General features: G+C 39.5%; 1 protein-coding gene across 1 annotated transcript in view; it reads left to right on the forward strand.

Annotated features, from left to right (window-relative positions):
- Window positions 1-14,155, forward strand: part of LOC108733900 — a 39,263-nt gene that overhangs the window by 18,804 nt on the left and 6,304 nt on the right. The window contains exons 4-9 of the mRNA XM_025979847.1: window positions 364-764; window positions 822-1,094; window positions 1,171-1,482; window positions 2,070-2,281; window positions 2,400-2,610; window positions 8,632-8,999. Coding sequence (XP_025835632.1) covers window positions 364-764; window positions 822-1,094; window positions 1,171-1,482; window positions 2,070-2,281; window positions 2,400-2,610; window positions 8,632-8,999 — 1,777 coding nt within the window. The remainder of the gene's footprint in view (window positions 1-363; window positions 765-821; window positions 1,095-1,170; window positions 1,483-2,069; window positions 2,282-2,399; window positions 2,611-8,631; window positions 9,000-14,155) is intronic.

Below are 14,155 nucleotides of genomic sequence, written 5' to 3' on the forward strand. Positions count from 1 at the left end.
CCTGCGACGCGCTGATGAGATCCAAAAAGATCGAAATCGCGATCCGCGTCTGACAGTTTCGACAGAATACAGACCACTTCGAATTATTTTATTCATCTTGTGGTAACCTGAACTTGACCTTCAAATCAGTTAGACGGTAGACATTGATAAGCAACAGTTCCTGCTCTTAATGCTTGATCGTCGAACAAGTTTCACTCTTCCGTAAGATTATCTCTCCTATATCCCTATATTCCCTATATTAGTCCTTTCCCGATGATTTATAAGATACGATACATCTTATACATTTAGTGTCAAGAAAATTTGATTCTTGAAACGTTAAAAACGAACCAATATCTTAACTTGATATTTACATTCCTTCCTTAGATTGATGACAGTCGACCTTTACTAACTGCTAACAAGTCTTCCCTTTATGCTAAGAAAAGCTCAAAAACACGAAGGGCTCCAACCGTCCCTTTGCCCAAACCTGAGGATCTTGATGCCATCACGCCCTACGAAGAAGTCCATGACTCATTCAATACAGCGAAAACTGAAAAACATTCCTATGTCAATACTGCCGTTGGAGGTGGAGATGAGAATGCATCGAACAAACATTCAAACAACGCCCAACATAATGACATGTCAAGATCTGTTTCACGTAACCAGAACCTTCGAAAAAACGCAGAGGGTGATAACCAAGGTGACATTCTCACAAAGGTCACCATTCCTCGATCTGGAAGCTTTCTGAACGCTGGCGGTTTAACGAAATACAAATCAAAACTAAATAGGTAAGGATTCGCCTTAACGTAACACAGATTTATTAGATAATAGATAAACATTTTAAGGGCCAACGGTCAAGCAAGTGGTGGATCGCCCTTAGGATTCCACGAACTCTTCAACGAATTCCGGCTCCAAGAAGGGCTTCATTCGATCGACGAAATTCTCGGAGTCATAATAGATCCCGAAGGAATGTCTTTTAATGATCTCAAACCCATTTACAAAGAGTTTCTGCTAAAACTAGCCCTCACCCTCACGAAAGATGAACTATTCCAAAGATCAAAGGCCATCATGAAGAAACAGAAGAAGAAATCGTTCAGAACAAAGAGCCCGTTGTACAGGTTCGTAAATAACTTGTCCAAACAAATGCTTTAGTGGTCATTATGCTTTTAATTAATGGTATTTATTGTTATGCAGACAGAAGAAAGCCAGTATTGTGAGTTCAAAGCTGAAAAGTATTCAGCACATCTTTAGTAAGAAGATAAAGGCAAAGTTGAAGACCAAATTCAAGAAGAAGGACATGCAGAAGGCTGCAAATAAACTGAGGATGTCGAAAAGGTTGAACGAAAAAATTCCAGAAAGCAGCATATCCACGTCTTCCTACGACACAAGACAATTCAGGCCCAAAGAACACTCCATTTCTGTGATGAGGAGGCCAAGTTACAAAAAAAAGCATAGTAACGGTGGAATTCGAAACTACAAAGACCTTGGAATGTCAGAACTCAAAAGGTACGATAATAAATATAACCTGTTAATGGATAGAAATCAGAGCCAATTAACAAGGTATTATTTATATCAATATAGAACCACCAACACCAACGGTTTCTCCTACCATGGTGAGGCTTTCTGTAGGTAGGTACTGCAGTTATAGCAACGCGAGATGAAACGTGGTATAACCGAGCGGTTTAGACCATTGCTTAGCATTCGGGAGGACGCCGGTTCGATTCTGGGTCCGTCTGCCTTGGTCCAAGTTTTTCTGTAGTTTCCTTGGATCACTTAAGCAAATGCCGAAGCAGTAATATTCCAAAGATAATCTTTCATTCTCTTCCGTCTTCATTTCGTCCGTCTCATCTTTCTCACCCGAACCACCACCCACCCATTCCCACGATTCCTGAAAGCAGGCTGAAGAGGGCCTTCCGGCGTAGTCCGGAGGGACTGCCCGCCCACCAGCATTACTGGCTAGTGGGAATGAAACACCTAAAAGTTTTAAGTTTTAACCTGGTATAATGATATGAATAAATATTGTACTGTATTGGCTCTGATTTTTACCAAGGAGAGGAAATAGAAAATGTAATTTACTAATGATCGGTTCACAGTTGGCAACAGTCCAAGGAAAGGATTAGTACATCAGAAGAAAGCGACTTCTTTAGTTTGCAAAGGGCAAGAGGTCGCATCCCATCCAATCCGACGGGAACAGGGTCGAATCCGAATAGAAACTCATCCAGTGGTTATGTTTCCTGCTCTGAATGCAGTTACGATAGTGACACATGCACATGCGCATCGGCAGATAAATGCTATTGTTCGTTAGGTAAGTAAGTAAACAAACAAAATTTAATCATATTATTATATGTTGTGTATATTATTAAAGGTTGTGTATATGAAACGCAATTATTTCGAAGTATAGCAAGTTCTAATTTTTCTTTTAGGCAATCGAAACCAATCAGAAAAACACCACAGGGTTCCTTCGTATAGAAACTGCAAGAGATGTCACTTGACTAAGTTAAATGATAAGTGTTATTGCAGTTGGAAGCCTATGGAAGGCAACATGTCTCTTACTTACTGTGAATGTGATACCGACAGCTGTTCAGATAGCAACAAATGTTACTGTAAAAAAGGGGAACGACGAAAAAATACAAGGTACCTATGCTATTATTGACTTTGTTCAGTTAGATCCAGGAGTCATTATATACTTGCGTCGACGTCAGGAACAATTTTTATTCCTGTAGCTTCTGTGTATCTCTTAATCATATTGGGTTACGTATATTCGATTTTCTTGTGGGCTTATGTTGGTACTCATGTCTCTCACTAATATCGACAAGTTCGGTCATGTTGAATGTTCAGTTAATTTTTGACAGCTGCTTTGCTTGCACGTGTTTTGGTTCGTCTTCGATTTTTACCTATACCAAAAAATGGATTAAAGAATCTCTATCAAATTTTGTGTGAAAAACAAAATTAAGTGCGCGGACGCATTCCAAATGTTAACTGTGGCATATGGTGAAGCTACCTTGGCCCGAAGCAACGTTTATCGGTGGTACAAAATGTTCTCAGAGGGCCTAGAAGATGTGAATGACGAAGAGCGTGCGGGACGCCCGAACACGTCAACAAAAGTGGCCACTCGTCGAATCACCGTTAGAGAAGTTACTAAGAATTTAAACATATCGATTGGCTCCTGCCATTCGATTTTACCATTGATTCGGGCATGAGATGAGTCGCCGCGAAATTGGTACCAAAATTGCTCGATTTCGACCAAAAACAGAATCGCATTAACATTTCTAAGAAGCTGTTGGATTCTGTCTTCGACGACCGAAATTTGCTCCAGAGGGTCATAACTGGTGACAAAGGCTTTATGGTTATGACGTGGAAACCAAAGCTCAATTACCTCAATGGAAGCTGCTGCACGAGTCAAGACAGACCAAACGAGTCAAAAAAGAAGCGCGCCAAGTTAGGTCGAATGTGAAGGTTTTGCTTACAGTTTTCTTCAATTACAAGGTCGTGGTGCATCGTGAGTTCTAGAACGGTTAATAAGGAATATTATTTGAAAGTTATGCCCAAGTTGTGCGAAGCAATCCGCCAGAAACACTCGGATTTGTGGAAGAACAAAAATCGGCTTCTGCACTATGATAACGCCCCTCCTCACATATCGTTGCTTGTGGGCGAATTTTTGGCAAAAAACAACACACTAATAATGCTGCAACCACCATATTCCCCAGATGTTCCCCCCTGCGACTTTTTCTTGTTCCCGAAACTGAAGCGGCCCGTGAAAGAACAACGTTACGCTACTATTGATGAGATAATGACGGCATCGACGGGGAGCTGAACAAGATCACAAAAAATGATTCTTTGAAGTGCTTCAAGGATTGGAAAAAACGTTTGCACAAGTGCATAATATTTGGTGGGGATTACTTTGAAGGGGACAAAATAGATATTGATGAATAAAAAAATAAACTTCACCCACTGTAGGATCTCTTTGTGTTGTTTAAAACGACTCTGTTTAACCGTAAAGTAAGAAATTGACTTGAACTATCATGCCTTGCAATGAATAAAGGACAATTATAAGGTTTTACGAAGATGTAATTTTAAGTCAATTTTCAATTCATAAAAAGTCTGAAAGGACAAAGGAATATGAGCAAAAATTTATTGGAACTGATTTCAGTCACCTACATTCTTCACATGAAATTTTCATTAAAGGTTATTGTTCTTTGTTTTTTAACTTTTGACAAATTGGAAATCGACAATGGTCGTACGTGTACACTTTGATGTCAAGATAACTTAAAATTCATGCCGTATCAAAGCGTAACCTAAGCTGATTTCATTTGCAATTCAGTCGGTCCACTCGAGCTTTGTACGACTTCCCTTTTATTAAAAAAAAAAGTTATTTGCACAAATTTCAACTCGGAGCAACGGAACTCTTTTGTGATGTTTTTCCTTTATGTTTATCCGCCAACAATAGGGTACATGACAATAAAAGAAGAATAGCAAGAAAATTTAGACTTCAATTGGCAGCATGCAAAATACATTCCTTTAATATTCAACAGTTTTTTACGCAACATATTCTTGAATGTTATAAAAATATACTGTATACGAAAGAGTGGACCTTGTTTTGGTGTTATGACAGAAATAGCTTGACCCCTGGAATGTTTACGCCCACGAATGCGAGACAGACGTTGCTGATATTGTGGGGGGGCAGTCAGTTTAGTCGTCATGGTTTCGTGAAAACATGACGGTGTACGAGGGTGGATTGATAAGTTTCCGGCCTAACCAAGAGATGACGCCACTAGGCCTACCTTGAGGTGACATTCTATAGTACCATCCTTGGATAGCTTGTAGCTATAGTTTCAGCCCGATCTCCTTGCTAGTGTAGGTTTGACAGCACGCTGAACAAGACGCCTCTGTGGTTTTCGTAAAAATGGAAAAGCAGGAAAATCGTGCTGTCATCAAATACTTTTATTTGAAGGGGTTAACGCCGAAGGAAATTAAAAAAGAGATGGACTCAACACTGGGGACATCCTCCCCGTCATATTCAACCGTTAAGCAGTGGGTTTCCGAGTTTAAAAAGGGTCGTGTGAGCACCTCTGATGGGCCTCGCTCAGGACGCCCCGTTGAGGTCACAACTCCAGATATGATCGAAAAAATTCATCAAATAGTGCTGGGAGACCGCAGATTGAAAGTGCGTGAGATAGCTGAGACCTGTAAGATGTCATATGAACGTGTGCAACATATTTTGCACCAACATTTGCATATGGAAAAGCTCTGTGCAAGATGGGTGCCGCGTTTGCTAACAGTCGACCAAAAATTGATTCGAAAAAACATTTCTACCGCAAATTTGTCATTGTATAAGCGTAATCCAAGCGAATTTTTGCGTCGATTCGTAACCGTTGACGAAACGTGGGTCCACCACTACACTCCTGAAACCAAAGAACAGTCTAAACAGTGGATTGGACCAGGGGAACCAACTCCAAAGAAGGCAAAAACAATTTTTTCGGCGAACAAGGTTATGGCTACTGTTTTTTGGGATGCAAGAGGTATTATATACATTGATTACCTTGCAAAGGGTAATACTATCACTGGTCAATACTACGCAGACTTATTGCAACGTTTGAGCCACGAGGTGAAAATTAAACGACCTCATCTGGCGAAGAAAAAAATCTTGTTTCATCACGATAACGCACCAGCGCACACGTCAATCGTTGCGACGGCTAAAATCAACGATCTAAAGTTTGAATTGATGCCGCACCCTCCTTACTCTCCAGACCTAGCCCCGAGTGACTATTTTCTGTTCCCTAATCTCAAAAAATGGCTTGGCGGTAAGAGATTTGCGGACAATGAAGAAGTAATCGAAGCTGTAAATGGTTATTTTGAGGAGCTTGACGAATCAGTCTATAGAGATGGCATTAATAGACTGGAACACCGCTATGCACCCAACTTCACATTTAAGCCGTATAATTTTTGAGAAAATAAAAAAAAAATTTTTAAAAACCTTGTTTTTCTTGGTCAGGCCGGAAACTTATCAATCCACCCTCGTATACAAACGTGTCCCTTCATCATCATAAGGTCGTCAGTCCTAAGACTGGTAGGACACGTACCTCCACTCTTTTCTATCCTGAGCTAAACTTCGCATTTTCCTAAAAATAGATGAACCCACATCCTTAACTATTTGCGAAGAGTAATCTAACCTACGTCCACCTCTACTCCTCCTAACTCCTGTTTCTGCCTCTAATATGTCTCTGACTAGACCTTCATGCCTGAGAAGGTGTCCTACCAACCTATCTCGCCTATTTTTTATTGACTTCCATAGAGTCCTCTGTTCTCCTATTCTTTCCAATACCTCTTCATTTCTAACCTTTTCTACCCACGATATCCTCATCATCCGCCTATAACACCACATTTCGAACGCTTCTAACCTTTTCTTTTCCGCCGCTCCCACTGTCCATGTTTCGCACCCGTACAACGCCGTGCTCCAAACATACACCTTTAACAACCTTTTTCGAATTTCTAAATTAACCGTTCGCGAGCATAGAAGTGACTTCTTTTTATTAAAGGCGACACGACCCTGCGCTATCCTCTGCTTTATATCCCTACTACTCCTTCCATCCTCACTTATCTGACTTCCTAGGTATCTAAAATCAGCCACTTCTTCTAATTTTTCGTCTCCTATCTTTATATTCGCTCTTTCCCTACTTTTTCTTCCCTTGCATATCAGTATTTTAGTTTTACTTTTATTTATTTTCATACAGTACTGATCTGTCAGTACCGCTTCCATTTTATTTAAAGCTATCTCTAGGTCCTCCTTGCTAGATGCTAATACTGCTATATCATCTGCAAATCTAAGCATACTAATCTTTTGCCCTTGCACATCTATCCCTACAGTTGTACTGTCTTTAATGATGTTGATGGCGTCTTCGATGTATAGATTAAAAAGTAGCGATGACAGTGTGCATCCCTGTCTAACTCCCTTCGTAATATTTACTTCTCTACGTTGCATCCCTAGCTCTATAACTGCCTGTTGCTCTTTATACAAACTAAGTATCACTCTTCTATCTTTGTAACTCATCCCTTAAGTGTCCCTTATTATTATAAATATGGAGGGTAGAGATAAGGAGTACGATCTCTGTAGTGAGAAAGTGTCCGACAAAGTACGTTAAATTAGGGTAGCGTCACAGTAGCAACGGGGTAAATTTCAAACAATGCTCCAAAAGTTATTAGAATAGGATAGAAGAATAAATAAGGACAAAATTACTTTGAAATGTAAATTGTTTCGGTTTCCCATTCGGTTAATTTAGTTCAAACAAAAGAAAATACACACCACTTCGTTAATGTTAGCTTTTCGTACCGAAACCTTATGATCATAAGTATGTCCGTCCAAAAAAAAAAATTAGTAACAAATAAGTAGACAGATTAAAGGAAGGAAAAACCCACGACGTTGGTGAAAACTAGAACGCGGACCTACGGTGTACCAATAGATCAGCTGTACCACTGAACTGTAATAAGCTGCAGTCGTAAACTTAAAAAAAAACCTTTCGGGTATTTTATTCCCACCATCAATAATACTGGTGGGCGAGCAGTCCCTCCGGACTACGCCGGAAGTCAAGGCGGAAGATCCCCTTCAGCCTTCTTTCAGAAATCGTGGGAATGGGTGAGTGGTGGTTCGGGTGAGAAAGATGAGACGGACGAAATGAAAACAGAAGAGAATGAAAGATTATATTATCTATGGAATATTACTGCACCATTATTTGTGTAAGTGATCCAAGGGAACCACAGAAAAACTTGGACCAAGGCAGGCGGACCTGTAATCGAACCGGTGTTCTCCGGAATGCTAAACAATGGTCTAAACCTTTAGGTCATGCCACTCGGTCCGCAGTCGTGCCTTGCTAGTATTTACGGAAAAAATCCATGTACCCTAATAACCACCGATTACCACCATAGATGACATATAACCAAAACAATGACCAATAAGACCAACGGAATGCCGAACACCGGTACGGATTTCCCTCATTTATGCGCTTCTTCGTGCGTCTGTGCATTTCTTCACACAATTTCCGACAGGTAGTAGCCGAAGGCACAAGATTTTTTAAACAACCACTTCCTCCGCTCCCACCTCCCTCGATCCAATCATACAAAAAATGTTTGCGGGATGAGTAATTTACCGATATCTCATAAATCATTTAAATGAGGATAGGATAGGGGCAGGGACGATAGATCTCAGTGTTACAAAATGCATACAAATTTTAAACAAGCCGCTTCCCTTCGCACGCTCCACCTTTTCTTCCTTTGGATTCTGGAAGATCTAAGGTTGAGAGGGGAAAATTGTTTAAAAATTGCCAAGCCGCAAATATTTCATGTAATATATGATAGAGGGGGAAGAGAGGGCGGTGGAGGGTGCTTAGAGTGTGCCAAAAATTTTTAACATCCCTCCTCTTTATATCTTTATATCTAACGTAATATTGAATCGATGGTGAGAGGGTGGAGGTGGCAACACCTGATTTCTATACACCTGCAATAATTTAAACCTAAACATAGTACCATGAGCCCAATAATATTGTTCTTCCAATAAAACAGTAATAACGTTGCTCTAACTCCAATTGATGAAAATTTTCATACATGTAAAGTAGTTTATTGAATTATTTTTTGTTTCAATATATCCATTCCTCTTGGTTTAAGGCATGGAAACAGCACGTCAGTTGAACCTAAATACCAAGATGTTCATCGGAATTTGTGTAAGAAAGTTTCCAATTCGAAAAGTACTCGGAGTCTGGAATATGTCCACGAACCGTCCGAACAGTATTACGAGAAACTCCGTTCGAAGATCGTCAAGCACTACGAAAACGACGTGCTGCCATCCCGAAGACGCAGTTACGATAACATGGCTTTTGACATGGACGTGTGGACGGGTAAGAATGCGATGAATTCCCCGAACTATCGAAGAAACAAGGCGATGAGCGAATGTGGAAATACTTCCAGCTTCTGTAAAGCACCATCGATCCGATCATTTCAAAGTGCCACCAAATACGTTACTTCAAAGCAAACCGGTAAGTTTTTAAACAAACGTATAGGGTTGTTCGGAAAGTCATTTCGTTTTTTCCCGACAGAGGATTTAATTGTATTCTTTTGCACCCAACTTCACATTTAAGCCGTATAATTTTTATATGCTTTGAGAGCTCATATAGCAAGGCTTGTGTGTGAAAAATTCCAATTAATTCTACGCAGTAGTTTTTGGTTGGTGCCCTTTTAAATATGGAGAGCGATAAGCAGCATTTTCGACATATCTTACTGTTTTACTACAGAAAGGGTAAAAATGCTGTTCAAGCCAGAAAGAAATTGACTGATGTGTATGGAGAAGGTGTGTTGACAGTACGCCAGTGCCAGAACTGGTTCGCTAAATTTCGATCCGGCAATTTTGATGTCGAAGATGCACCACGTTCGGGAAGGCCGGTTGAAGCTGATAAAGACGCGATAAAGGCATTAGTTGATGTGAACCGGCGAATAACAACACGTGAGATCGGATTGAGGTTAAATTTATCAAATTCAACAGTTTATGACCACTTGAAAGGCCTGGGATTATCCTCGAAGCTCGATGTATGGGTTCCCCATGTTCTCACAGAGAGAAATCTGTGTCGCCGCATTGACGTCTGCGATTCGCTTCTCAAACGTCACGAAAATGATCCGTTTTTGAAGCGCATCATCACTGGGGACGAAAAATGGGTTGTATACAACAACGTCAAACGCAAGAGGTCATGGAGCAAAAAAGATGAACCGGCTCAAACCATTTCCAAAGCCGATATTCACCAAAAAAAGGTGATGCTGTCTGTTTGGTGGGATTTTAAAGGAATCGTTTTTTTTGAGCTTTTACCGGATAACACAACGATTAATTCGGAAGTCTACTGTCATCAGCTGGACAAACTGAATGATGCACTTCAACAGAAAAGGTCAGAACTAATCAACAGGAAAGGTGTAGTGTTTCACCAAGACAACGCGAGACCTCACACAAGTTTGGTCACTCGCCAAAAGCTTTTACAGCTTGAATGGGATACAATGCTACACCCACCATATTCTCCAGACCTGGCACCATCGGATTATTATTTGTTCCGGTCACTCCAAAATTTTTTAGACGGTAAAACCTTCACCTCAAATGAGGAGGTCAAAAACCTCCTCGATCAGTTTTTTGCCAGCAAAGACCAACAATTTTATGAGCGTGGAATTATGCTACTACCAGAAAGATGGCAAAAGGTGTTGGACCAGAACGAATATATAATTTAATAAAGTATTTGTTTATTATACGAAAACTATCTTTCATTTCCACAAAAAAAACGAAATGACTTTCCGAACAACCCTATAGTTAAAAACGTAGACACAAACAAAATTCTGAGAAGATGATGCGACTTTACATTCTTCTTGTGCTTCTGACTGCAAAAAATAAGACGCGTGCACCTTAGTGCACGTGATAGAAGTGAAATTTTTATGTCGAGAAGATAAAACAAGTAAAGTAACGATGTGACGACTTCTTATAACGTTGGGCAGATATATGAATAGAAATATTCTTTTGTGTTTTTCGGAACAGCTGTCTATCAAGAGAGATGAAACATTATAACTTCAAGTTTAGACAATTAAGTTTAGGTGTACGTTTCTGTAATCTAGAAATAGATATCAGTAAATCTTCAAGTTGGAATCTTTACACCAGTTCGATTGAAAAAGGGTGACAAATTATGAAAAACAGAGACTCTAACGAATAATGTATCTGTGCTGCAAATTTTGCATGAGTAAAAGGAATATTTGATCCGTCAGCTGACTTTTTCAGATTTTATGAAGCAATCTAACAATCAAAGTAACTTTGGTTTCCGTTTTAAAACTCATCGTTTTGTTTTGTTTGTTGTACATCTAAGATTGTATTACACATTGTTTAACTAAAGTATTGGCATCTTTAGTTTCCGGTTCTAATTATACATAATTTGTATGAATTTATACTCAAAATTGTACCCGAATTCGAAAATGGAATTAAACCCATATTATAAATGTCAGGATCTCTCAATTTATAAAGTGGCCAATTAAAGCATATTATATATGTGTCTTAATTCATTTATTGTTGTTCCACGGATTTCAAATTATGGCTGATATTATTCACAAAGGTATACTTCGTTTAGTTTCTGTAACGATGTGACCTTCAGTTTGAGCGGCGCAAAGTAGAAAAGAACAGCACTAGGCCAAAAAAGAAAGGAGACAACTCTCGGACAAACTCTTAACCGGTGAGGAGCGTATAATCCGTTCAGTACTGCAGGGAAAAGTTGACCATTTAATCCACTACAATTGCATTGCTCAAATGTGCTGTTATTAGTACCAATTACTACTGAAAATATCAACGAGATGTTTATTTATATTTGAAGATATATTAAAGGCTTTAATGCTTGTTTACGACTCGTACTACTATTCATGATTGAACAAAACTTTTGGCAGGTACTGTATGAAAAAGTATGTTTAATGAGCAAGAGTCGAGAGTATAATGAGCTTTTTTCTCCCTACCTACGATTTTGCCAGCGCGCATCCAAGACATTGGAAGGGGCACATCGCTAGAGAAAGTAAATGAAGTATATCCACAAACCAGCGAGATGCAGCCCTTACCTACTCTCAAAGCAGCGACAATTCTTTAATCAGATCAAGTGAGTAATTGCACCCTCTGCGTCGCTGAGAGAAAGTTAAAAATAAACTTAGGTTTTAATTTGTATTCATGATTTGCAAGCCGTTCGATCGGCCAATGAACATATCTGCACCGGTGGACGCAGCTGGCAAGAGGAACGATAAATCGATGATCTGCCCAACACCTAACGCTACATTACTTCAATTCTTCAATTGTTTAGCAGCCCCAGGTCCGACAATGTTGAATTTTTAGTATGTTGTAAAGGTGATTATGATGATCATTTCATATACATACGAGGTCTGTTAAAAAAGTATTGCGAATTTTGAATTTCCGCGAGTTACGTATACTCGATATTCGATTTTTTTTGTGGCGTTATGTTGGTACTCATGTCTCTCACGTATACCTACAAGTTCGGCCAAAAAATAGATCAAAGAATCTGTAAACAAAATTAAGTGTGCGGACGCATTTCGAATGTTGACTGTGGTATATAGTGAAGCTACCTTGGGCTGAAACATTTATCGGTGGTACAAAATGTTCTGAGGGCCTAGAAGATGTGAACGACAAAGAGCGTGCAGGACGCCCGAGCACGTCAACAACAGACCAAAACATTGATGAAGTAAAGAAAATAGTTGTGGCCAGTCGTCGAATCACCATTAGAGAAGTTGCTGAGAACCCAAACATATCGATTGGCACCTGCCATTCAATTTTTACCAATGATTTGGCATGACACGGGTCGCCGCGAAATTCGTACCAAAATTGCTCAATTTCGATCAACAACAGCATCGCATTAACACTGCTGAGGAGCTGTTGGATTCTATTCGCGACGATTCAAATTCATTCAAAGGTCATAATTGGTAACGAATGATGGGTTTATGGTTATAACGTGGAAACCAAAGTTCAATCATCCCAATGGATGCTGCCGCACTAGCCAAAATCGAAAACAGGGATCCAAGTTAGGTCGAATGTGAAGACTTTGTTTAAAGTTTCCTTCGACTGCAGGGGCGTGGTGCATCATGAGTTCTTGCCACAGGGCAGAACGGTCAATAAGGAATATTACCTGCAAATTATGCGTAATCCGCTAGAAGCGCCCGAATTTGGGGAAGAACGAAAACTGGTCTTTGCACCATGATAACGCTCACACATCACACAGTTTTGGCAAATAACAACACACAAATAATCTCGTAGCCACTGTATTCCCCAGATCTGACCCCCTGTGACTTTCTCTTGTTTCCGAATCTGAAGAGGCTCATGAATGGACGACGCTACACAACGATTGAGGAGATAAAGACGACATGGAAGGAGAAGCTGAACTATATCACAAAAAATTATTTTTTGAAGTGCTTCGAGGATGGGCAACAACGTTGACATAAGTATAGAACATGTGGTGGGGATTACTTTGAAGGGAACAATATAGATATTCATAAATAAAGAAATAATTTTTGAAAAAACACAAAATTAGCGACACTTTTTGAGCAGACCTTGTATATATATAAAATAATCAGCATAATCACCTATACAACATTAGTAAAATGCACGGTCATCGAAGCTGTGGCTAATAAACTAGACAATTGCCAAAAAATTAAATACCTAATTCAGGATTTTTTGTAAAAAGTATTTTAAAATTGCTTGTATTTATCACCAGCCTTTCTCATTTCACATAGACCATAGACCTCCATAGTCCATGATCGATTTCCTAGATTAATAGCAATCTGTCATTGTCCTCTTGGACTTTTAAAAAGTTGCAATTTCCCGGGATGGAGTTGCTACGACTGGACAATTTTTAAAACTTCATGTTTCTTTTTCATTATAATGCATTAAACATTATCTACTGTTGGAAATTTCAACTACGTTGTTGCAGCTTGTAGCCTTTGTAATACTTGTATTAAGGAAACATTTATCACATTGTTCAAAAGCGATGTACATACCTGTTGTACATACAATCTCATAGCAAAATTAATCTCACAATCGATAATGCTGACGCGTCCGATATAACTAAAATTGAAGAGAATTATTTAGCTGATGCGATAGCAGGATGAATTGCAACATGTAATTATGTAAACACGTTTCGATTTATACATCAATTACGTACCACATGTGTTTGAATGTATACATACACGGAGAAATAACAGTAATCGATCCGAATTCAGCTGAATCCCTGGTGTAATTTTATATGATGAGTTGGGAAATAAAGGGAACATAATCTCCGATAAAACTGTATCTTTACGACAACTGTAAATAGTAAAAGTTCGAGTTTCAATAAGGCACCCACGTACATGACAGTAAGAAGAAAGTACTTATGGAGAAAACGAGCAACAGAGAAAGTTTATGTGCAAACTAGACCCAACCATAGTTTAATTTTGTGCGAATGGTTATAATGTGAGATATAAACGAGATGCAAAAATTAACGAATACTGTAAAAGTTTGGTAAAGGTCTAGATGATGGCCCCACCCCCTTCGGGGTGGGGATGGGGGTGATCGAAAGAGGACGTCCCCCCCCACCACTGTACCATAAAAAGTTCGTGGTGGTCTCACCGCCATATAAAGTTATGGGGGTTC

The sequence above is a fragment of the Agrilus planipennis genome, unplaced genomic scaffold, assembly GCF_000699045.2.
Source record: "Agrilus planipennis isolate EAB-ADULT unplaced genomic scaffold, Apla_2.0 scaffold11, whole genome shotgun sequence".
Lineage (NCBI taxonomy): Eukaryota > Metazoa > Arthropoda > Insecta > Coleoptera > Buprestidae > Agrilus > Agrilus planipennis.